Source organism: Diceros bicornis, chromosome 8 (genome assembly GCF_020826845.1).
Source record: "Diceros bicornis minor isolate mBicDic1 chromosome 8, mDicBic1.mat.cur, whole genome shotgun sequence".
Taxonomy (NCBI): domain Eukaryota; kingdom Metazoa; phylum Chordata; class Mammalia; order Perissodactyla; family Rhinocerotidae; genus Diceros; species Diceros bicornis.
Window position 1 is genome coordinate 43970084 of NC_080747.1, and position 26494 is coordinate 43996577.

At 37.9% G+C, this 26494-nt stretch overlaps 1 protein-coding gene across 10 annotated transcripts in view; it reads right to left on the reverse strand.

The window, feature by feature from the left end:
- The window catches only part of AASDH (aminoadipate-semialdehyde dehydrogenase), a 36538-nt gene that overhangs the window by 4240 nt on the left and 5804 nt on the right, over window positions 1–26494 (reverse strand). For 8 of the 10 annotated variants that reach the window (XM_058547133.1, XM_058547130.1, XM_058547128.1 and 5 more), the window contains 11 exons: window positions 23888–24207; window positions 16960–17152; window positions 11018–11259; window positions 10538–10644; window positions 9843–10015; window positions 8965–9157; window positions 7950–8065; window positions 5714–6509; window positions 3473–3636; window positions 1649–1771; window positions 1016–1147 (listed from right to left, as the gene is read on the reverse strand). In XM_058547133.1, the coding sequence (XP_058403116.1) occupies window positions 1016–1147; window positions 1649–1771; window positions 3473–3636; window positions 5714–6509; window positions 7950–8065; window positions 8965–9157; window positions 9843–10015; window positions 10538–10644; window positions 11018–11259; window positions 16960–17152; window positions 23888–24207 (2559 nt within the window). Of the gene's footprint in view, window positions 1–1015; window positions 1148–1648; window positions 1772–3472; window positions 3637–5713; window positions 6510–7949; window positions 8066–8964; window positions 9158–9842; window positions 10016–10537; window positions 10645–11017; window positions 11260–16959; window positions 17153–23358; window positions 23395–23887; window positions 24208–26494 lie in introns of those variants that run through there. The other 2 variants (XM_058547135.1, XM_058547134.1) reach the window with 2 other exon arrangements.

A 26494-nucleotide genomic window follows, 5' to 3' on the forward strand; every position in this document is an offset into this window, starting at 1 on the left:
TTCTGTCCCTGATTTGGACAAAATCACTTTAATCTTTCTATGGTTCATCTAAAAAATAGGAGTAATAGCATTTTGCTCTTCTTACTTCTTAGGAATCTAAAGGTGAGAATATATTCAAACCACTTTGTAAATAAAGAGATTAAGTGAACATAATAAAAGATTTCATCATAAAGTAATTGTTACACAGAGCAAAAGAAATGCTAGGCTATGAGGGGTGAATGTAGAATAAAGAGCACCCAGAATCAAGCCTAGCCATCAATGGGCTAACTGATGTTGGAGCTAGTGCACTCTCAAGTCCACAAAACAATTCCCCAAACCAAAAACACAGCAGAAGTTGTGCCATAAAGGATAGTCACTTGTGGGTACTTAAAGAAGTGGAGATGATGCTCCCAATGAAAGATCTAATATAACCCAGAAGGAGCCTACCCTGCCAGTCTGAAGCTGAAGATGGGGCCACCACCATGAAATGGGTTATGCAACAGATTTTGGTTTTCATAGAAAAAGCAGGGGCTTCTTTAAATTTTCATAAACTCAATAGAAGTTTTAATAAAAGTCTAACAATGGGCAGAATCTTGTTAAATCTACTGTAGCATCATTCAAAAATTAAGAAACCCATGGCTTGACAATTAAAATAGAACTTTTTTTTTTTTGAGGAAGATTAGCCCTGCGCTAACATCTGTTGCCAATCTTCCTCTTTTTCTTTTTTTTCCTCCCCAAAGCCCCAGTACATAGCTGCATATCATAGTTGTAGAGTTGTAGCTCTTCTATATGGGACGCTGCCTCAGCAGGGCTTGATGAGCAGTGAGTAGGTCCGTGCCTGGGATCCGAACCAGCGAACCCCAGGCTGCTGAAGCAGAACATGCGAACTTAACTGCTATGCCACCGGGCTGGCCCCGAAAACAGAACTAATTTTTAACACAATGAGTTGAATAATGATGTTTAAAATTTTACTTCAGTTGTCATCAACTACTATGTCTTTGAGAAAGATATGTAAAACAGAACTAGAAATTTTTACCTGTTCACCAAAGTGAGTAAAGCAGAGTAAATTCCCATCTACACAGCCAATGCAAATATACTGTAGGCAACACCGTGGAGAAGAGAAGAGTGGTTTTCCACAGGAATGTTTCCAGACTCTGTTTCCAGTAGCCTGTCACAGGCAAAAAGCAATTCATAGCATTTAAATCATTCTACTAATCAATTACCCTTTATAAAACAAACCCAAATCTCTCAGAGGCAAAGACATAAACATCAGAAGATGCTACCATGGCATGCTGACATTATAAATGAAGCTAGCACACATATACACAGCTATAAAATTAATCTGCTATTTATGAGAGCTAAGATAAAAACCTGCAGTAAAACCAGGAAAGAAATAACTAGCACATAAGATCTATGCTTAGAATGGACACAAAGTTCTTAATATGACTGAGAAAATTCTGCCAACTTAAAAAACTGATAAAAGACATACACAGAACTTAGATTGTCTCATCTTTCTAGACTTCACGTCAGTCATTTTTAATGAGTTCTGGTTCAGTGATATTTGGACTATAACTGAAAAATACTTCGAATTTTCAGAATTCAAAGCAAAAATAAAAGAATATTAAAGAAAAACAGGTAATAAAATCAATACATATTATTTTATGCCTACAGGATTTACAGCCAGTAAAAGTCCTCCCAGTGTAGCAAAATACAAGTGATGTGGAATCAGGCTCAAACAAGGAGAAGAAAAGACAGTTCCTCCACATTTTAACTTCCAAACACACTTCTTTTCCTGCAAATAAGAAAGCAAATTAATTGGTTTCTGTTGGTGGTTAACAAATCCACATATCCTATCCCTCATGATGTTATGTCTATTTAGTTAATATAAGTTTTTATTTTTAGTATAAAAGTAATACATGCTCACTGTGGAGACTCAAGTTAGTATAAAGAAGACAAAGGCCATACTGGCCCCGTGGCATAGCAGTTAGGTGCGCACCCTCCGCTGGTGGCGGCCCGGGTTCGGATCCCGGGCACGCACCGATGCACCACTTGTCAGGCCATGCTGTGGCGGCGTCCCACATAAAGTGGAGGAAGATGGGCACAGATGTTAGCCTAGGGCCAGTCTTCCTCAGCAAAAACAGGAGGATTGGCATGGATGTTAGCTCAGGGCTGATCTTCCTCACACACAAAAAAAAAGACGACGACGACAAAGGCCACCACCCAGAGATAACCAGTTAGCATTTTAGCCTTTTTCATTTTGATCTTTTTGGTGTACACACACACTCAGAGTTTAATATAGTTGATATCATTCTGAATATACACTTGGTATCTAATTTAGCTCACTTATTTTGTAAAACTCTTGTTAAATACTACTTTACTGCGTAACATCCCATAAGAACATAAAATAGCTTATCTCTCTACCTTATCATTGAAAATTGTTTGCAACTAATTTCTTGGTATTATAAACAACTTGGAAATAGACATCTTGGTGCATATATTTGTCCATGTTTCTGATTATATTGTCAGGACAGATTCCTAAAAGAATTTTACTGAATCAAAGGCTATGAAATTATTACCTATGGCCAAACTGTTTTCCTCAGAGGCCTCACTAGTTACCTCCTACCACTCTCATCAGCATTTAATTTTATCATTCTAATCTAATACCATTTATTTCTGTATTTCATTTTTTTGTGTGTGTGAGGAAGATTAGCCCTGAGCTAACATCTGTTGCCAATCCTACTCTTTTTTGCTGAGGAAGACTGGCCCTGGGCTAACATCTGTGCCCATTTTCTTCTACTTTATATGTGGGACACCTGCCACAGCATGGCTTAATAAGCAGTGTATAGGTCCGCACCTGGGATCTGAAACCACGAACCCCAGGCTGCTGAAGCAGAGCATGTGAACTCAACCACCACGGCCACCAGGCTGGCCTCTGTATCTCGTAGTTTTAAATTTTCATTCCTTTGATTATTAAAGGTATGAAACATTTAAATACATTGACAAGCCATTTCTTCTTTGGGGTCCTGTGCATTTATATCCCTTGTTTATTTTTCTATCTGGGTCTTTATTTTTTTTTTAATTTGTGTTTGCTCTTTATTTTCATTTATACTTATATAAATGAGTTTTAACTCTGTCACATTTGTTTCAAAATTTCTCCCCAACTTTTCTTTTAATTTTGTAATTCTTAAATTTTTTTATTTTATATAATCAGGTCTTATAGATATTTTCTTTTGCAATTCTTCTCTATTGTCAAGATGGTAATTCTAAGTTCTTTACATTTCAAAACTCTGAGGAACAAATTTACTTGTGAAAATTTGGTAAGGAAGTGAAAAGTGTCTTAAGATATTAAGACTGTTAATTAATCCCTTATTCTTCCCCAACCACAATGCTAAACTTGGGAAATAGTTAACACCTGCTCCCCCTGGTCAGTAGCACCCGGCAACTTCACATTCTTCTTCACTTATGATATGAGATTGACGAAGTGAATTCTTACATAAATATCCAAAGCATATGCATGCTGGTCGTGAGATCCAATATAAAGGAGTCCTGTGGTTGGATCCATGGTTGCCGAGCTTTTGACAGCATCCTCAGTAGTAAATGTCCAGTATTTTTCTCCACTATTACTTTTTAGAACATAAACTAACCCGTTATAACAGCCTGTTGGGAAACAAAATATAAAAGATGAGATTTAGATATGTCATTGGAAAATAATTTTTTTATTAGGCTAAAAAATTCTTTAGGCTAAATCATGACAATTTATATTCGATGCTCTTCATGTATACTTGGGCTCTATGTTCAGGTCAGATTTAGTTTTCAGCAATGTAACGCACCAACTGAACAATAATCACTTGTGTAAAATACCTATTTAGTAGGTACACATTATTTTTTTTTTTTTTTTTTTTTTGTGAGGAGATCAGCCCTGTGCTAACATCCGCCAATCCTCCTCTTTTTTTGCTGAGGAAGACGGCCCTGGGCTAACATCTGTGCCTATCTTCCTCCACTTTATATGGGACGCCGCCACAGCATGGCTTGCCAAGCAGTGCGTCGGTGCGTGCCCGGGATCTGAACCAGCGAACCCCGGGCCGCCACAGCGGAGCGCGCGCACTTAACCGCTTGCGCCACCGGGCCGGCCCCCAGGTACACATTATTTTTTAAAAGTAGAATAAAGTGCTTCACTGCCAAGAAAACAATGGACATGAAGCATGCGGCAGTGGAGAGGCTTTGACAGACCTGGATCCAAATCTCACCATGGCCATCCTTGGGCAAATCGCCCAGCATTGCTGAGCCTCAGATTATTTTCCTGCTGAAGGTGGATACATCTACTTCCAGGGTTATTGTGACAATCAAGATAAAATACTGTGGACAAATGCCCAGAGCACAAAAGGTGTTCAAGAAATGCTAACATTAACAACAACCAACATTTACTGAGCTTTTACCTTATAAAGGGTGCTGGTCTAAGAATTTTTTATCTATTAACTCATATATTGCTCACAGTGAAGCACGTGCTATTAGCATTTTATAGATAACAAAATTAAAGCACAGAGAGATTAAGTTCCTAGGGCAAAACTACTCAGCTGATACGTGGCAGAGCCAGGATTTGAATCTAAGTCAAGCTCCAGAGCCTGTGTGCTTAACAACTACACCAGACTGCTTTTCCCAAACTGCTGCTATGGATGAGAAGATAGAGTGGGAGTCCCTAACTTGGTGCAGCCAAAATAACTCAGGTGGAAGTAGGGGTGGTCAAAATCTACAAGGTGAAGATCAGTCGAGTTCCCTGGAGTGCATGTAAACCAGGGGAAGTGGAATTTGGGCACTGGCCCACCACTGTCTAGGTGGCTCTGCTTTTGGTTATAACCACTGCTGCTCACTTGACGCCATTCTTCCTTACCTACTCTCTTGAACCACTCACTCTGAGGGAAGTTAGCTGCTATGTTGTTGAGGGCATTCAAGCGCCCTATGGAGAGGCCCATGTGGCAAGAAACTGAAGCTTCCTGCCAAGAACCACAAAGAACTGGAGTCTTCTGCTAGCAGCGATGTGAGTGAGCCATCTGGGAAGCAGATTTTCCAGCCCAAGTCAACCCTTCAGATGGCTGCAGCCACATGAGAGACCCTGAGACAGAACTTCCAGCTAAGCTGCTCCTAAATTCCTGATCCACAGAAACTGTGAGATAATAAATGTTTGTTACTCTAAACCATTAAGTTTTGGGATAATGTGTGATGCAGCAACATGTTTTATTTATTATGCCCATATACTTATGAGAAAACTGAGGTTCTAAGAGGTTCAGCAACTTGTCAAAGGTCACAGAGCTGGTAACAGCTTTAGAGCTAGGTTCAAATCCAGGGACTCTGACCCAAGGCCCACACTGTGAATCAGTACACGGTTAACTATTATTATTTGACAGCAACCAAACCCACCACACATAGGTGTTTTTTTTAATTTAACTTGGTCCTACTAGCATTATCATATGGTAATTAAATTTAACTCTATATATGGGCCGGCCCCGTGGCTTAGCGGTTAAGTGCGCGCGTTCCGCTGCTGGCGGCCCAGGTTCGGATCACGGGCGCGCACAGATGCACCACTTCTCCGGCCATGCTGAGGCCACGTCCCACATACAGCAACTAGAAGGATGTGCAGCTATGACATACAACTATCTACTGGGGCTTTGTGGGGGAAAAATAAAATAAATAAATAAAAATAAATTTAACTCTATAAACCTCAAATTCAGAAACTTACCCACTACAATAAAGTTTCCACACTTAGATACACATGCTGAGGATTCAATTCGATCTCCCAAAATCTGCTCCCATTTCACCTTCCCAGAGTAAAGGTCAACTGCCATCATTCTACAAGAATGGGAGCCAACGTACACAGTTGCAGATGACTTATCAACAGCTGGTATTAGAACCAGAGGTGAAGCATCTACACATTTGCCTGTATCTGACATCCACCTCACACGTAACTCCATTTTCTCATCCTCTATCACAGGTGTTCCCTCTTCAGAAACTTCTGCAACACAGGATGGATCTTTTGACTTCACAATAAAAGCTGGAGGATTTAAGCTTTCCATGTTTTGAATGTTAGTCTGTGAAATTAAATCAGAAGAACAGGCTGAAGGGCAATGTCCTAATTTGGTTAAAAACCTAGTAGTATTCAGAGACAAAATCTGACTCCCTCTGCTCAGTGCAATAAAAGCATTTATCTTGTTGTCACAATTTAAAGGCATGACAGAATTCTGATGTAAAGATTTTCCACTGGTCTCCTCTTGACTAACATCGTTGAATTTTCTTTTTGTGGCATAATTCTTGCTAAACGTCAGATCTTCATCTGGAAACACTGTTCGAAGGATGTGATTATAAATCTCTAAAATGGAACTGTTAAGAATAATTTCCAAAAGCCCCGGTACTGATGTGCCAACAAGTTTTTCAATCTCATTGAGGAGTCGTATGGACTTGAAGGAATCTCCACCACTATTTAAGAAGAGCGAATCACCAGGAATCTTCAAAGGATCTTCTGAGAGACTCAGAATAGACTACAGATGAGAGAAGGGAGAAATATGGTGAAGTAAAGGCCTAAAACCAAAAGAATTCAACATTTACAGGTAATATATAGATGACAGTACCTACATTAATAATATGAACACAAGACAAACAAAATAAATATTTTTAATAATTAAAATAAATATTAAAATTATTTTCTTTATAGTAAAGGAGACCATCACTATGCTACCAATTTCGTCACAAACTCACTCGAAAACTGCCAATTGTATTTCTCTTTAGAATAGTTTCCCTACCCATATAATAGGGAATGGAATTACAAAAACATCTGGTTTACTATATTAAAGCCCATAAGATACTAATATCTGATATTTCTATAATATGGGAATAATATTTATCTTCATTTGCTTCATATGAATCAAAATTCTTTTCCAAGACTCAAAAAATGAAATGGGGGCCGGCCCCGTGGCTTAGCGGTTAAGTGCGCGCGCTCCGCTGCTGGCGGCCTGGGTTCGGATCCCGGGATCGCAGGACGCGCTGCTTCTCCGGCCACGCTGAGGCCGCGTCCCACATACAGCAACTAGAAGGATGTGCAGCTATGACAGACAACTATCTACTGGGGCGTTGGGGGAAAAATAAATAAATAAAATCTTTAAAAAAAAAAAAAAAATGAAATGGAAAAGACTTTTATCTAGATATCCTCTATTTTCAGATAAGACTATACAATTGCATCCTCTTTTCAGAACCTTTAGAAAACTCCACATTTCATCTAAGAAAAATTGTACTGACCTATGGTTTTAATAAAAAATGTATATATTTCAAAATAAATTTAAAAAATTATTTGCTATGCATATTTATATATATATATAAATTCCCTTAAGCAGAAACACACGATATGTCAAGATAGGTTTTGTCTACTGTGCCTTTTATGACTACCTCACTCACTTCCAATAAATTTCTTTATGGGGAGCATAATCTAATCTTACAGTAGAGAACCTAAATCTTATTTTAATACAAATTGAATAAACAAAGCTAAAGGAGTGAGGAGAGGGGTGGGAGAAAAAACAAAACAAAACAAAAGCTATACTAAACATCTGGGCAGCAATAACATCCTTAGAAAATTTTATTAGACTTATTAGGATGCTATTGTTCCCTAAAAATATAAAATGAGGGGCCGGTCCGGTGATGTAGCAGTTAAGATTGTGCTCTCTGCTTCGGCGCCCCGGAGTTCACAGGTTTGGATCCTGGGCATGGACCTACACCACTCATTAAGCCATGCTGTGGCAGTGACCCACATACAAACTAGGGGAAGACGGCACAGATGTTAGCTCAGGGCCAATCTTCCTCAAGCAAAAAGGGGAGGACTGGAAGCAGATGTTAGCTCAGGGCCAATCTTCCTCACCAAAAAAAAAATATATATATATATATATAAAATGACCTCTTTATAAAAACAAATTTGTATCTTAAAAGTTTACCTTCCAGAAATGCTGTAATTTTTCCCAAAGTTCCTCTTTTCCATTGAGCTTACACTCAGACTTCAAGTTTATGTAGTTTAAATAAATCTTGTTTAACTCAGAAACATCAATTTTGCCTTAATAAAAAGAGAAATAATTTTTAAATTTCAGCTCAAACCCTTTACATCTTTATTAGTCATAAGAATACACACATTTTTCATTGTAAAGGTTAGAAATCCTATAGAATAGTTTGTCCTAGATAATTAATTCTAAAGGAAGCAGTCCCATGCTACCAAGAATGTAGTGAGTAATAGATAAAAAAAGAAGAAAGGAGGAGCTAATGTTTATCTCATTTGAAGAGTTAAAGAGGGGGCCGGCCGGTGGCGCAAGCGGTTAAGTGCGTGCGCTCCGCTGCAGCGGCCCGGGGCTCGCCAGTTCGGATCCTGGGCGCGCACCGTTGCACCGCTTGTTAAGCTGTGGTATGGCAGCATCCCATATAAAGTAGAGGAAGATGGGCACGGATGTTAGCCCAGGGCCAGTGTTCCTCAGCAAAAAAGAGGAGGATTGGCATTGGATGTTAGCTCAGGGCTGGTCCTCCTCACAAAAAATAAATAAATAAATAAAGAGTTAAAGAAATGGTACTATTAACTGAGCAATTACTGCATTTTGAAGTAAATATTAAATAAAGATTATTGGGAAGGTAATATAACATGGTGATTAAGAGCTTATGTTTTGAAGTGAAACAGTCCTAGACAGAATTTCAACTCTACCACTAACCAGCAATGTAATTTTGGGAAAATTACTTAACCTCTTTAAGCCTTATTTTCCACATCTGTAAATGGAAATAATACCACTTACAGCATTTTCTAGAGATAAAATGAGGTAATTATACAAAGCATTTAACAGAAGGTCTACCACAATATATGCTAGCACTACTTATAATGATAATGATAAGGATTTAAGTGGCCTTTAAATTAGTTATGAATACAATTAGTATCATCTGGCACTGAAACATATCTGCTTCAAATTATTTTACCGTGAGATGTAAATGGTAGAGAATCAATCAACACAAGCTCATCCGGGATTGCATGACTTGGAAGATATTTCTGCAGTTCTTTAAAGATGTAATCCTTTATTAAATCATTTTTGGACACCATGAACAGAATTAATTTTTCCTGATTATACCATGTAACTGCACAAGACTCCACTTGCTGAAGACCTTCAGCAACCTATAAGAGAGATTATCCCAATTTGCTAATGAGAACATTTATTTATTTATTTTTTAATAATTTTATTTATTTATTTTTTTCCCCCAAAGTCCCAGCAGATAGTTGTATGTCATAGTTGCACATCCTTCTAGTTGCTGTATGTGGGACAAGGCCTCAGCATGGCCGGAGAAGCGGTGCGGCGGTGCGCGCCCAGGATCGAACCCAGGCCGCCAGCAGCGGAGCGCACGCACTTAACCGCTAAGCCACGGGGCCGGCCCCAGCTAATAAGAACATTTAAAAAAACAAACTTCCTAAATGCTCAAACTTATCATGTCTGAAATCAACCCAGTCAAATTAAATTTTGGAATACACTAGAGATTTTTAAAAAATTGTTTGCTACTATTACCATTATCAGCACACAGGGTTCTTAATGATTTTAAAAAATAGTAACTCCTAAAGCAAAATACACCAATTTATTTTAACAGTTATTAAAATCCATTTTGTCACTTATTTAAAAACAACTATTTCTTCCTGCTGAGAATAAGGGGCACAATAAATTATCCATATCTTTTATTGTAATTTATCACTAATACAAAAATCTAAGGTTTAAATAATATTTATAGAGAACCCCGGCATGGAAAACTGGTGGTGGCTGCCTCTAACACCTACATATATTAACAGATATTTAATATTTCAATGGTTCTACCTGTTGCACAAGTTCAATGTTAAGACGTTTGCCATGACGTTTAATCTGACTGTCCTTTCGTCCCAAGAAAAATATCTCTCCATTTTTCATAGTCACAAAGTCTCCTGTGGCTCGCATTGTGCCAAGAGGTACAGTCATTTCGTCATCAAGAAAACATACTCTGTTCCTGCCACCTTCACAAGATATAAATACCAATGTAATAAAAAATCCATGGAAAACATATTAAAAACCATCAAATCAAGAACATCTCCAAAAATTACTAAGTTTCAAATTTTGAATATTTATAATAAAGGTGGGCTCACTTTTAAACGTTGTCTCATAAAATTAGATACAATAACCTCAGTGAAATAAGCAAAGGGATAAAACAAAATTTATTTCTAAAAATACATACATGATTAAAAAAAGTCTTAGAATACTGATTAAATAGGATTTTGGTTATATATATATACATACATAAAGGTCCAAGTTACAGTTTCTAAATTAGTTTTATATATTCCCTTAACATATTAGACATTGTTATCTGAAATAATTATGGTAACTTATTAAATGTTTCATGACCATGAGGATGAGATTAAAAATTATCATCACTGGAAAGAATACTGGAGTTAAGAAGAATTGGAGAAGAATAAAATTAACATATCATACTTTTTTTCTTGAAAAAAAAAATTATTCCCAATCAACCAATATAAAACAACCTAAAAATACTTGGCCATCGCCTTCCTGAATGATGAAACCATTAGTATCTCTGACTTCAACTACTGTTCCAAGCAGCGGAAATCCCAGTTGTACAGGCAATTCACATCTATGAAAACACAACAACCCAAACCAGATTTAAAATCTTTCATTTGAATAGAATATTTTCCAACGTATTTATATCACACTGTACCAAATAAAGAAAAAAAAAGTTTTTGTGATGCTATAATTCAAAGACCGCCAAGAGGAAAAGGTTAGGTGGAAAGGGTATCACATGTTACTCATTGCTGTTTAGTCACAAAAAGTTCTACCAGGATCTGTAGCGCCAGTTGCAGTAAGAAAGGTTCTGGATTACTAGTGTAAAATTCTAGATAAAACATTGTTTCTAAAATTACCCCTGTGCCTATCAAAAACACTATTAGTGTTGAAATACTGAAAAAATACAGTTTCTCTCTACCCTACTTAGTAATTGAAACTCTTACTTCAAAGTAGAGTTAAGAATCTTCTCTGGAATCCTGTAAAAAGTTGCCCAACTTGATACCTCTGTGATACCATAAATATTAAATATTTGTGTTTTATTGCCTACTCCTCTCCAGCTTTTGAGAACAGTCAATGATGGAAACGCTTCACCACCAAGGGCTAATACTCGAAGAGAAGTACTGGCTGATAGAACAGTTGACTTGATAAGCTGAGATCCAAATCTTCTAAGCAATGTTGGCGTTGCCTGTAGATACATTTAAAATAAATTATTTCTTTTCCTTTACTTCTTAAAAAGGTAAAAACTGAAATGATTAGTTCAAAGCTTACATTGGGAGCCCACATGGAAATTAAAGCCATGTTCACTAAATAGCAAATCATATTTGGAAAACTAATAAGGTAGCATTATTTTCTTAATGAGGATATCAATTTTGCTTTATCAAAACACTTAAGCAAAAATATTAGTTATGTTTCATTATATAGTTTAGACAAAAAAGTTTAAAGATAAAAAAGACAAAATCTATAAAATCAATTCACATTTCCTTGCCCATTATCTCTATGTAGAAAAAGTATGTAAAAGGGTTAAAAAATCTGCCTAACGAAAATACTATGAAGAAAAATTTTTCTTTATTGAGATAGTATAACTGACATACAATAAACTGTACATATTTAAAGTGCACAATATCAATTTTGATAAACTATCAGTGAACCGATCACCACAATCCAAATAATGAACACATCCTTCAACCCTCTTCCAAGTTACAGACTGCCAACTTCTTGCTGTGTCCTCATCACCTGGTGGAAGGGACTAAGGAGCTCTGTTGGAGTCTCTTTTAGAAGGGCACGAACCCCATTCATGAGGGCTCCACCCTCATGACCTAAGCACTCCCAAATGCCTCACCTCATAATACCACCACACTAGGCATTAGGATTTTAACCTATGAATTTTGGGGGAAACAAACCCTCAGACTACAGGACTTTTTATTGCTGAGTGGTATTGCACTGTATGGATCAGGACTGGCTTTTGCATTTCCATATAAAATTTAGGATCAGCTTGTCAATTTCTACCAAAAAAAAGTGTACTAGGATTTTGGGAGGGATTTTTTTTTTTTTTTGGGAGGAAGATCAGCCCTGAGCTAACATCCATGCCAATCCTCCTCTTTTTGCTGAGGTAGACTGGCCCTGGGCTAACATCTGTGCCCATCTTCCTCCACTTTATATGGGATGCCGCCACAGCATGGCCCCAACAAGTGGTGCATCCGTGCACACCCGGGATCCAAACCCAGGCCCCCAGCAGCAGAGCTCGTGCACTTAACTGCTACGCCATGGGGCCGGTCCCTTGACAGAGACTATTTAATTTATAGATCAATTCAGGGAAAACTGCAATCTTGACAATACTGAGATTTCTAATTCATAAACATGAATGTTTCTTCATTTATTTAGCTCTTTAATTTGTATCAACAATGTTTTATAGTTTTCAGTGTTAAGTCTTGCTCTTCTTTAAATTTATTCCTATTTTATTATTTTTGATGCTATTGTGAATATAATTATTTTTTTAATTTTATTTTTGGATTTTACTTTCTATTATATAGAAATATAGTTGATTTTATATATTGATCTTGTATCCTGCAACCTTGCTAAACTTGTTTATTAGTTCTAGTAGTTCTCCCTCCCCATCTCCTTGGGATTTTCTATATATAGCATCATATCATCTGCAAATAAAGAGAGTTTTACTTGTTCCTGTCCAATTTTTTTTTTCTTTTTGTCTATTGCACTGGCTAGAATAACCAGAATAATGTTGAAGAGAAGTGACAAAAGCAAACATCCTTGCCCTGTTCTCAATCTTAGGGTGAAAGCATTCAGTCTTTCATCAGGTATGACGTTAGCTGTAATCTTTTTGTAGATGTCCTTCATCATGTTGGGGAAGTTCCCTTTTATTCCTAGTTTGTTGAGAGTTTTTGTTTTTGTTTTTTGGTGAGGAAGATTGGCCCTGAGCTAACATGCTGTGCCAATCTTCCTCTATTTTGTAGGTGGGACGCTGCCACAGCATGGCTTGATGAGCAGTGTGTAGGTCCATGCCCAGGATCCGAACTGATGAACCCAGGCCGCTGAAGTGGAAGGCACCAATCTTAACCACTACGCCACGGGGCCGGCCCTAATATTATTTTTCAAGTGTGGAATTCTTCCTAAACCATAGAAGTAGAGTTTATATCAGTTTGTATTCACCATTCACAATTTAAAAAAAGTTCTGTGTGAATAAAGATATTTAAGTGGTTTCTTTCAATAAAAGCTAGAAGAAGCCCTAATGGACAATTTGAATTTTTTTTAATTCTTCCATCTTTTTTTTTTTTTATAATTTTATTTATTTATTTATTTTTTCTCCCAAAGCCCCAGTAGATAGCTGTATGTCATAGCTGCACATCCTTCTAGTTGCTATATGTGGGACGCGGCCTCAGCATGGCTGGAGAAGCGGTGTGTCGGTGCGCGCCCAGGATCCGAACCCAGGCCGCCAGTAGCAGAGTGCACGCACTTAACCGCTAGACCACGGGGCCGGCCCTGACAATTTGAATTTTAATTCAGAAAGATTTAAGGTCATGGCTTGTCAAAATATTTAAGTAGTAGGATGACCCTACATCCCAGTATGTACTTACTCTTCCAGATTCCTGTCTAAAAACTTAGCACCTCCATTCACTCTCAAGATTCCACATTTTGGTAATAAATTATAACGGCCACCCTATTTACGAAGCATCCTAAATCAAGTTCTTAACTGTTCGTTCCACCAAGAGTTTCATCATAAGGAAAATCTCTTGTCAAAATGACAGCTAAATGGTGCTGCTCTCCATTTTCACTAAGACAACTTTGAAGCATTCTAGCCTAAGTTCTGGGATTAAGGATAATTTCACCTTTGAACTCTACAAATGAATGCACAGCTATGAATATTCAGCAAGATAAAGCATAGTACCACTTTTCCATACTCATAAACTAAACTTGGCAGAATACAAGTCAATATCCTTTGCTACCAAATCATCCTAGGCATAAAAAAACAGGACTTAGCAAATAATAGAAAAAAGTAATAGGGAATGTTAAGGTTTCTTCCAAATTCTCTAAGTAAAAATTCACGTAAAAATGAAAAACATTATTATGCTGACAGTTTGGTAGCTGGCAACCTAAGATTTTGCTCTAATTAAAAGGTTTCACTTTTAAAGGGCATCAAGTTTAAATAGTATAACTTTGTTACCCAGAATATGCAAAAAAAATGCCCAAATATATTTTAGGTTTGTAAGAAACTAAAAACTGGGCCTTTCTTCCCAAGAGGAGAAACTCCTTACTCCTAAAACAAACAAAATAGGTCCTTAATTTCCTCAAAAGTTTCATCCCATTTCACTTGGGGGCCTTTCTCCCCAACAATAACTCAAGATGTTCTATGTTTTTCCAACTTTCAAAACTTTAGGGGCCGGCCTGGTGGCGCAGTGGTTAAGTGTGCGAGCTCCACTGCAGCGGCCGTGGTTTGCAGGTTCGGATCCCAGGCGCGCACTGAGGCACTACTGCTTGTCAAGCCATGCTGTGGTGGCGTCAAGCCATGCTGTGGTGGCGTCCCATGTAAAGTGGAGGAAGATGGGCACGGATGTTAGGCCAGGGCCAATATTCCTCAGCAAAAAGGAAGAGGATTGGCAGATGTTAGCACAGGGCTGATCTTCCTCACACACACAAAAATAAAAAATAAAATAAATAAAAAATAACTTTAGTAGCATGTATTCTCTTTAAGAGCTTTTAAGATCCTTGCTTAATATCCAATTAGGTTTGAGTAAGGTTGTTATTTATAAATAAAATCTGTACAGGGAGCTTTTTTTTTTTTTTGTGAGATCAGCCCTGTGCTAACATCTGCCAGTCCTCCTGTTTTTTTGCTGAGGAAGACTTGCCCTGGGCTAACATTCGTGCCCATCTTCCTCTACTTTATATGGGACGCTGCCACAGCATGGCTTGCCAAGCAGTGCGCCGGTGCGCGCCCAGGATCTGAACCAGCAAACACCAGGCTGCAACCACTTGCGCCACCAGGCCAGCCCCACAGGGAGCTTTTAAAAAAAATTATAATATATGAAAAAATATATATCAAGGCAAAAATCCTTGACAAGCTATGTATCATTTGATAAGAAATTTGATTTTGGAGGGAAAAGATGAACCCTGACAAGGTTCAAAAAAAAGCTAAAATTCACTAAAGGATAAGACATATGACTTATACAAAGGAAAGGATACCCTATCAGCTTCTGTACTTCTATTCCTTCCTCAAACCAAGTCAAATGTGATCTGCTGACTATATTCCAAAACACTTATTGTGAGTTAAATAAAATCACCATGAAACTATGTAAAATTTGCTGTGTTCTGGGAACAGAGTTAGCAAATGTGTATCAGTTTCTCAGAAGAATCTATGACTCCAAAAAGGGTAAAAACCACTGCTAAGTATATTTATCTGAGACTGTGCTAAACATTAAGCATCAGATTTAAAGAGATATAATTCATTGACTTGACATAGAAGGAAAGTCTCCTTTCCTTTAGTAACTATTACTCAAATCTATTAGGGTACTTTGCAAATGTCCCCTGAAATATATACTCCTTAAATTTTGTAGGAAAATAAAAGTTATACTAAAATCTTGCCCAGTTTCACAGAATGACTCACCAATAGATGAGAATTTACATCCATTGATATGTAGTAAGCCACATTCATAAACTCATTTCATATATATAAATCTACATATATATGGGTTTTTTAGGATGAAAAACACATTGCCTAAAAACAAAGTCAATATCAAATTTTGTCCTTGGGGCAGAAATCTAACATCCTCTCAAACTTCATTACACTAGATATAAACCGGATACTTTTAGTTTATCATGATATGTATATAGTTTTGTTAATTCTCTCTAGAATCTTTAACTGCTTCAATGTAATATCTTAAGGCTTGTTGTACCAGTCACATACTTTCAGATATATATTTTTAAAATCTTTAAAAATGCCAAACTTAAAAAATATTTGCTGGGGCCAGCCCAGTGGCATAGCGGTTAAGTGCGCACGCTCTACTTTGGCGGCCTGGGGCTCGCAGGTTCGGATCCTGGGGGTGCACTGATGCACCACTCGTCAAGCCATGCTGTGGCAGCGTCCCATACAAAGTAGAGGAAGATGGCCCAGATGTTAGCTCAGGGCCAACTTTCCTCGGCAAAAAGAGGAGGATTGGCATCGGACGTTAGCTCAGGGCTGATCTTCCTCACAAAAAAAATAAAATAAAATAATAAAAAATAAAAAATAAATTATAAAACAAATTTGTTTCTGTAGGTTAATGTAAAATATACTGATGTAAAACTCAGAAAACCTAAATTTCTTTTTTTTTTTTTAAGATTTATTTATTTATTTATTTCCTCCCCCACAAAGCCCCAGTAGATAGTTGTATGTCATAGCTGCACATCCTTCTAGTTGCTGTATGTGGGACGCGGCCTCAGCATGGCCAGAGAAGCGGTGCGTTGGTGCGTGCCCGGGATCCGAACCCAGGCCGCCAGCAGCGGAGCGCGTGCACTTAACCACTAAGCCATGAGGCCGGCCCAAGAAAACCTAAATTTCTAACTCAGTTATAATTTAATTGACTTAAACTAGCTTTTAGTGAGAAACACAACCAACTTAAAGACAGGAGAGGCAGCATATCCCAATAGATTTGAAAGTCAAGTTCCTTGAGTTATCACACTATGTACAAAATGCACAGTAAAAGAATTTTCTAGACAGAATTAACTGATTTGTTTCATTCTCAAACAAAAAAGTGACATTATCAGGAGACAGCCCTTGATAATCTAACTGGATTACCATTGATCCAATGTAAAGAACAACAGAAATATAAAATATCTCTAAAACACTTATAATATTGAATAATGAAAGATGAAACATTTCATTTACACCTACAAGTACCTGCAAAATAGTCACTCTGTGATGGGAAAAGAGAACAGCAGCTAATTTTGATGGGAGCACTTTGACAGAAGTTGGTACAATAAGCAGAGAGGCACCACTTGATAGAGCAACAAATATTTCCACAACAGAAGGATCAAAGGTCAGAGGTGAAGCCAGAAATAAAACATCTTCGTATGTGATCTCAAAAAGTACCCTAAGGCAAAACAGAATGTAGTTATGAGAAATGTCTACCATTTGGTATACACATATCCTGAAAAAGTATTCATGACCATTAAGTTTCTGGATGTTGGCCAGATTTTTATTTATCTCTCTTAGATTAACCAAAATGGTGCTATTAATTCTAGATTAAAATGTAAGAATTATAAATGTTAGGATTAAAAGCCATCTAAAGTAACATCTATTTTTTACCATGACATTTTATTATCTGTGATGGTTTTCTGATATGCCAACTTGGCTGGATTGAACTACAGTCCCCAGAATTCCCTTTCTACTATGTTTCTTACTAAGGGAGAAGACAAGGGATATTCTCTCTTGAAAGCTGGAAGACAGAAGGGAGTCAGCTACCATTTGGTAGCACACACCTTCTCCCAGTTATTCAATCCAGTTATTCAATCAAACACTAATCTAGGTGCTGCTGTGAAGGGATTTTGTAGATGTGATTAAAGTCCCTAATCCGCTGACTTTAAATTAATCAAAAGGGAGATTGTCCTGGGTGGCTGGACTTACTCAGTTGGAAGGCCTTTAAAAGAGTGTTTAGGCTTTCTCTGAAGAAGAGACTCAAACAGCAGCTGGGTCTGTAATTACTCTCCCTTCCACTTGGATCTTCCTTCCTGACTGGCCTGTGGACAAGCACATGCCCATGGGGTTCCAGCCTGCTCATGATCACCCCCTTCTGTCTACCCTATAGACTTTAGTCTTGCTTAGCCAGCCCCCACAACTGTAAGCCAATTTCTTGTAATAAATCCCTGATATATCCTCCTGGTTCTGTATTTCTAGTAGAATCTTGATTTATTCTATCCTACTTATTCAACGATGCTTAATAGAGACCTCTGATTCACTTTTCCCACTTGTGGGCATTTTCTCTCAGTAGCTGAACAAAGAGCAGCACAGAATATATGTGGATAGGATATTATTGATATAATGGATATCCATAATTGTCAATGTTGAGCCTATGGCACTGCTTCAATTTAAACAGACAAAACCCACTCTATCTAAAAGCAGGGATTATCTTAACTTCAAAATATCTCCAAATTTGGTATTGTGGAGACTTACTCAGAACCCTAGAGTTGGTATTAAGATTATTTTAAAGCTGAAAACATCTTGGATTCAACAAATGCAGAAAGAAGCCTTCTTGGAGCTTCCCTTATCTGACTAATAGCAGAAACTTCTGGGAAACGAGGCTGCCATAAATCCCTGCTTCAGGGCCAGCCCCGGGGCGTAGCAGTTAAGTGCGTGCACTCTACTGCTGGTGGCCCAGGTTTGGATCCCGGGTGCCCAGCGAGGCACCACTTGTCAGGCCATGCTGTGGCGGTGTCCCATATAAAGGGGAGGAAGACAGGCACAGATGTTAGCCCAGGGCCAGTCTTCTTCCTCAGCAAAAAGAAGAAGGATTGGCATGATGTTAGCTCAGGGCTTATCTTCCTCACCAAAAAAAAAAAAAAATTCCCCATTCAGGTTGGCTTTTACTCCCAAGAAGGAGACCAAAAGTAAACCTTCCATAAATCCCCTCTGCAGGGGAGTTTTATGGCCCTGAAGATGGGAAGACTACTCTCACCTGCATAGACCAACATTATCACAAAAGTTTCTTATCTCCCTTTGTCTTTTCTAAAGAAACCTATTTGTTCTTCCCACAGAAGCCTCTTCCTCCCCTCTCTTTCCCCTACTAAGTTAGGTACATAAACCTTTAACTTGAACCATTTAACCATGAAGTTCAGAACACACCACCCCAAAACATGTTGCTCTGGCATATTGACTATTTTGAGTTAAAGGCACTTGAAAAACAGCATATACAAGAAAAACACTGTGACCTTCCTTTTTTATTCATAAAAGCAGATGAAACTCCCATATGAAAGATGTCCTCCCTATACCAGAAGGAAAGTAACATTCTTATCATCAAGCATGAGAAGCTGAGACTGAGAGAATTCTATACAAACAGACCTTGTTAAAATAATTCTTATCTTTCTTTAGCCTCCCTAATAGTTTAGTCACTTTTCCATAGTTGCCTCTCTGTGTTTAACCTAATACAAAAGCAAGTAGGTTTCACCATTCTTTGGGTCTTCATTCCTTATGAAGGATCCTGCATCACGTAAAACTTGCATTACATAAATTTGTATGCTTGTCTCCTGTTGATCTGTCTTATGTCAATCTAATTCTCAGCCCAGCCAAAAGGAACCCTAAGAGGGTAAAAAGTAAAAGTTTGCCTCCCCTACAATCAACTAGCTGCTTCTTGTTAGCTCCCATATGTATACAAATAAACGTTTTTTCTTCTGTTAATCTATCTTTTGTCAGTCTGATTCACAGGTCCCCAGACACTGATCCTAGAGAGTAGAAGAAAAGTTTTTCCTCTCAACAGTATGAAGCTTTAAAAAATCTAATTATAGTATGTATTACATTTGTGTCTTAGGTAAGATAAAAACCCACTGTATGATAAAGGCTACACTCAAACTTCAACTTTTAACGGAATTATTCTTCACAAATATTGTCTGGTTTCCTAGTTAGTATTCAGGAGAGAGCAAATTTTATGACAGGCTCCCAATAAAGCTTAAACTGAAAATCATTTTTAGTGTCTCAATTCTGTGAACAAAAATGGACAGTCTTAAGCATTCATGGAGAATTTGGCAGTTAATTTCAAGAGAACAGCTTAAGAAATGTGCAATATAGGAAAAGTTGAGAAAAGAGACAGATTTTAAAGGAAAAAGATGGAATGGAACAAAGGTTTGTTGAGCTTACTACCTGTGAGGCTTAGTGCTATGTATCTAATACATTGTTTCTCATTTTCCCAACCACCTTATGAAACAGGTTTGATTATTACTGCCATTTAAAAATGAAAAAAAAGAGAATTCAGGGAGGTTAAGTAACTCGTGCAAAGTCAGAAACATCAACTAATTCTTAAATATCATTCTTAAAAGACTTCAAAATTGTACCTGCCTTTGTACCTGTATATGTTAGATTTTTAATTTCAACAGACTATTTAAGGTATGTAATGTTAGAAAAGATGTCCATCTAACAATTTAATTTTAGAAAGATCAATTGAGAATAGAATTCAACAAGAAAAACAACTGTAAGTTCTCTTCAGGATATGATTACAAAAATGTATTTAACAAAATAACCTAAGCCAACATATAAAAGAATATGTTTTGGTGGGTATTCCTTCAAAGAACTATATTAAGTCATCAAACTCCAGAAGTAAAAGGGGGGCAGGGAGAGGAAAAAAAAGCCACACCAAAATAATAGAAAGAAAAGATTTACTTTTTTTCTTCACTGAGCTACTTTTCTTGTTTGACTGAAACAAAAGTTGTAAGTTTCCGTTTCATATCTGACTCCGCAATCAAACTAGGCAATTGTCCACAAAAAACAAAACCATTCCTTTAAAAGCCTCACAAACACTCATACAACTAAAGACTCTATATATATTTGATGCAGAGCTATCAAAGAGCAACTTTTCATCTTAACTTCTTTCTTTTTTGGCATAATCTAGAAAGATTAGTAAATATTTCAAGGGAAGGTCAATTCCATGCTATCACTACAGAAGAGAGATACCATATCTGCCCTTGTAAAATGAGTGCCTCTGGGCATGAACAACACAATTCTTTTCATGTGTTATTACAACAATAAAGCAAAAGACAAACAGAAAAAAGGAAATCAAACTCCTATAATCTGCTCTCAGAGAGTAGTACTGTCACAGTTGATAAAAACAAAACAAAACAGGTTTACCCCCACAGTTCACTGCCTATATTAACAAAACTTTACTATTCCATTGTCTTCATTAGCCTAATTTTATTATTCTAGAAGACTCTAGACCAAGAAAATAAAAATTGCACTTTATTGTTCATTACTGAAAACTAAATAAATTCTTTAATAAAAGCATCAACAGTTTACATCCCAAGGCTCTCTGAACACCCCTCCTCAAAAATCACCCGGACATTTCCACCAATCCTTAATTCTTATATCATAAACCTTTCCGAATCCTGAAAATTAAGCCCCTATATTGAATGATCTGCCTTAAACTAGACTTCAAAATCTCAATAAATCAGATCCTGCTCTTCCCTCTCTGAAACTATCACACTCTTGAGGTAGGTAGCATTGCCTCTTACCAACATAAGCAGTAAACTCAGCTTTGTCTTATTAACAGATTATTCTGGTAATACTGGGGGAGTCAGCAAGAGAAATAAGATTGTTCGAAGATGTACGTGAAATTTGGTACTCCCTAGCTTAGGAATTTAAGTCCAAATCAAATGGAAAATTTAACATTACTGTTTTAATTTCTTTTTTTTTTTTTTTTTAATTTTCCCCCAAAGCCCCAGCAGATAGCTGCGTGTCACAGTTGCACATCCTTCCAGTCACTGTACGTGGGACACGGCCTCAGCATGGCCGGAGAAGCGGTGCGTCAGTGTGCGCCCAGACCCGAACCCGGGCCACCAGCAGCGGAGCACCCGCACTCAACCACTAAGCCATGGGGCCGGCCCTAATTTCTAAATTAGATATCTTAACATTTCATCTCTTCAGAATCCAATTATTTAGCACTTTACTTACTTATGAACCTAAAAGTAAACCAAAAAGGGATTTTTAAAAGGAAAATAGATTTCATTAAGTTCAAACACAAAACAGCTATCAAGAAATTTCTATACTTTACTCATAAATCAGCCCCTCATCCCTCACTAAGCATATATTTGCTCCAACCTTACAGACAATTCCTGCCTCTGTTAGGCTCAGTTCCTCTTAGTCAGCTCTCTCTCCCACCTCCCCAGATTCCAAACCTGCTCCACTCTCTTCAGGTTCCCTATTTCTTCATCCCCATCTCAGCTCCTATACCCTTAGCATAGGACTTTGCTTTCTATTTCACACTAAAATTACAATTCATCAGCTTCCTCTAACATTCCTTATTACATAAAGAATTTATATAATTTATTATCCCTCTTATCTTCTTAAGGCTCTCTAAAGAAGAGTTATTCTACCCAGTATTTTAAATGTCATCCCTTCCCATCTCTAAGTATCTTACTCCTTTACAATACAGTCATGCATCACTTAACCACGGGATACATTCTGAGAAATGCGTTGTTATGCTAACATCATCGTGTACTTGCACAAACCTAGGTGGTATAGCCTACTACACACCTAGGCTATATGGTACTAATCTTATGGGACCATCGTTGTCTATGTGGGCCGTCCTTGATTGAAACATCATTATGGGACGCGTGATTATACTTCTACTACTTGATTTTTCAAACCAACCCTCTTCACCAATTCTTTACCCTTAACTTATAAACCTCTCCCATCTTAAAACAAAGACAAAAAACCTACACCCTCCCAGAATTCTATCTTTTCTATTAAAACTAGTTTCCAGAAAATAACACTTTACCTTTGTTTTCTCCATTTCCTTATCTCTCATTCCCTATCTCCAGCCTGTAATCTGTCCTCAACCCTGGGCACTTGGAAGTAAGCCACTTAAGACCAGGCTGTCAATGACAACAGACACCTCCCTCTGCAGCATTTAACTATTCTCTCCTTCTAGACCTGTGCTGTCCAATATGCTAGCCACTAGATACATGTGCCTATTGAGCACTAAAAACGTAGCTGGTCCACGCTGAGATGCATAAGTATAAAATACATGCTAGATTTTGAAGACAATTAGTATAAAAAAAGAATGTAAATACCTCACTAACAATTTTTACATTGATTACATATTAAAATAATATTTTAGATATACTGAATTATGTTATCGTGTTAAAATTAATTTCACCTGCTTCTTTTTACTTTTTAACTGTGGTTCCTAGAAAATTTTAAATTACACAAAACTTACAATGATGTAAGATTACATATCATGGGGTTACACTACATGTCGCATGGGGTTTCTATTTCTATTCGTTTCCTCCTTCGATTTCCTAAGACTACCCACCTCTGCTTCCCTCCCTCCTCTATTTTCTTCTTTCTTCACAAGGTAGGAATCTCAACTTCATAGATATTTCTCATCTCCTGACCATAATAGCAAAACCAAAGTCAACAATGCTACAGGAGTGAACTTAATGAAATGCAAATCTTTTTTAATGGTTCCTCATCATCTATTGGATTAAGTTCAAACTCCTTCAACAGGGCATACCAGGCTCCTGCCCCCTCAGATCACATGGCTCCTGCTCTGTCCTAATGGACTTGAGAAAGCCAAACTCCTTCTTTCTCCCATACCTCTGCTGGTACCTCAGCCAGGAATGTGCTTCCTCCCTTCTTTTTTTTTTTTTTTTTGTGAGGAGATCAGCCCTGTGCTAACATCCGCCAATCCTCCTCTTTTTTTGCTGAGGAAGACGGCCCTGGGCTAACATCTGTGCCCATCTTCCTCCACTTTATATGGGACGCCGCCACAGCATGGCTTGCCAAGCAGTGCGTCGGTGCGCGCCCGGGATCCGAACCAGCGAACCCCGGGCCGCCGCAGCGGAGCGCGCGCACTTAACCGCTTGCGCCACCGGGCCGGCCCCCTCCCTTCTTAATTAAGAAGCAAAGCTTCCAATTATATCATTTGTTGTTTGCTCCAGGTCTGGATAAAACAGGTAAAGCTCTAGTCTGCAGAGAACTAAAGTTCAGATATAGCTGAAACAAGAGACCCAATTACTTAGGACTATCAATTTAGGAACAACAGTTATAAAGAACAGATATTTTAAAATTATTTTTTCCCTTCAAAATACATGTTCTGAAGAAGGATTCTAAGGACAGAACTTACTGAAAATGCTGGATGTTTGGCACTATACATGCATGAGGGACTCTGACAATCTTAGGTATCCCGGTAGTGCCCGATGTATGGAGAACATAAGCCAAGCAATGCTTTAGCCTCACATCCATGTGCTCTTCTGACTGTTCTTCATTGCTGTTCTCAGAATTTGTGCTGTTTGTTGTTTTTTCTTTTTCATATTCCTCTTTTCTTTCATTTAGCATCAAGTTCACCTCAACACTTTTCCAGTGAAGTCCGAAGAGTACTAGGTCATCATGTTCTACTGCAAATGTATCATAGTTCAATAATGTTTCATAGGAAGATTTGAATTTCTGTTGGACGGGGAACAAAGTTTACAATATGAATATGTTAAAAGGCATTCTTTTTTATATAGAAGTAATATGAAATATCCATTTACTCATTCAACATGGCTTTTTTTGAGTCCCTGCCATATATCCAGGGATAAAAAGATAAACGAGAAACTTCCAAGAGTAAAGTGCTGTCATTACTTTCAAACTCACCTTAAAAATAAAGAGACATAAAAACACAACTGCAGTGCAATGTGGCGTGATGATGAAATATGCTTGAAATGTTAATGGAAACAGAGGAGGCTGAACTCTGCTTGGAAGGTCAGAGATTGATTCTTCATATGTAATATTTGTGTTATAAGTAGCGATTCTCCAAATAAAGAATAGGGGTATTTTAGGAAGACAGCCAACACAGGGTACGTAACCTGACAAAGTTGTTGTTGTGGAGAACACAAAGCATTCCAGTAATTTGCAGAACTGGGGGAGAGGGAGAAGGTGAGGTGTGCTGTTGATAGGAGATGAGATGCTAATCCTTAATAACTTTATGTATACTCAACAGTAAGAGGTTTAGATCTTAACCTGTAAGTGATGGGATCCACTTGAAGGTGGCAACAGCATAGACTAGACTTTCATCAAGGAAAGACTGATAAATGAGAGCCATTTAATGAACCTGTTGCAAAAATTCAGAAACACTATATGGGCCTGAACTAGTCTGTTGTAACAGGAGTGGACAAAAAGGGTCTATGAGCAAAGAATCAGTAAGCTCAATGACTTTCTGGATATGGAGTAAGCCTAAGAAGATTGCTGAACTTCTGGCTCAGGTATTTGGTGGATGGAGATAGATTAATACAGAAGTAAGTTTGGATGAAAAGATGCCAAATTCAGTTTGTACATGCTGAAAGTGAGTTTCCTTTGAACATACCTTTTTAGGTTGATAAAAAGCAGTGTAAAGAAACATAACTTAAGTTTCACATTAAAGAAATCAATATAAATGAGAGAAAAAGGTCACAACCCAGGAGCCTGTAGCGCTTTCTGTTTGTGCTTGTGTGTGTACTAGGAGTAGGGTTTGGAGTGGCCTATAATGTTAAAAAAATTAAGGGCTTAACAATTCTTAAGACCTAAATCAAAACCATCCTCCTCCATTAAAATTGTCCTATCTCTACTAGGTTACATTTACTTCGCTTAGGGCAATATCACACTATGTAGACCTTACAGGTTCAGAAGTATTAACCTTTCTTCTCCAACTATAAAAGCAACTGGAGGGCAAGAATCATGTCTTGGGCTTCTTTCACATAATAATGCCCTCCCAAACACCCTGTCTCTACTGCAAGGTTTCCCAGTCTCAACACTACTGACATGGACCAGATAAACCTTTGTGGGGGGCTGTCTTGTGCCTTGTAGGATTTTTAGCATCATCTACCCACTAGAAGCCAGTAGCACCCCATTTCTACCATGACAATAAAAAATATCTCCAGACATTGCAGAATGTCTCCTGGGAGGCAAAATCATCTCTACCTGAAAACCACTGCTCTAGTGGATGCCGGGCATACCGTAGACGCTCAATAAATACTTCTTGATTGCTCCTGTGTTAAGTTATACCATCATCAAAGTCATAGAATAGGAAGCAAGGTACTTTCTATGAGATTTTGCTATGTACCCAACTCCTTCTTATATGCAGTCATAAAGAATGGCTTGATATTGACAATTAATTCTCACACCCAACCACCTCTTCTATAAAACTTTCACCAAGGTTGTTAAGGAAAATGAAAGTCACATCCCCATTTTAGTTTTGCTTACTTATCAACAAAGAAATAATAATTTGAGGAACAGAAGAGAAAACTTTGGCCAGACACTGATAAATGTGTATTTAGAAAATATTTATTAACCAAATTAATACTTTAGTTGTCTCTTTCTAAAGGCCTTACCCATGACTCTTTAGGAAGTCCTCCATATATCTCAAGCTCTTGATACATCTTATTGCTATATATACAGATACAGATGCACACACATACACATACACAGGTGGAATGAATTTAAGTTACCCCAATAGGGGCCGGCCCCGTGGCTTAGCGGTTGGGTGCTCGCGCTCCGCTGCTGGCGGCCCAGGTTCGGATCCCGGGCATGCACCTATGCACCGCTTCTCCGGCCATGCTGAGGCCGCGTCCCACGTACAGCAACTAGAAGGATGTGCAGCTATGACGTACAACTATCTACTGGGGCTTTGGGGGGTAAAAATAAATAAATAAATAAAATTATAAAAAAAAAAAAGAATTTAAGTTACCCCCAATATAAACTGGCTCATACAGGAAAT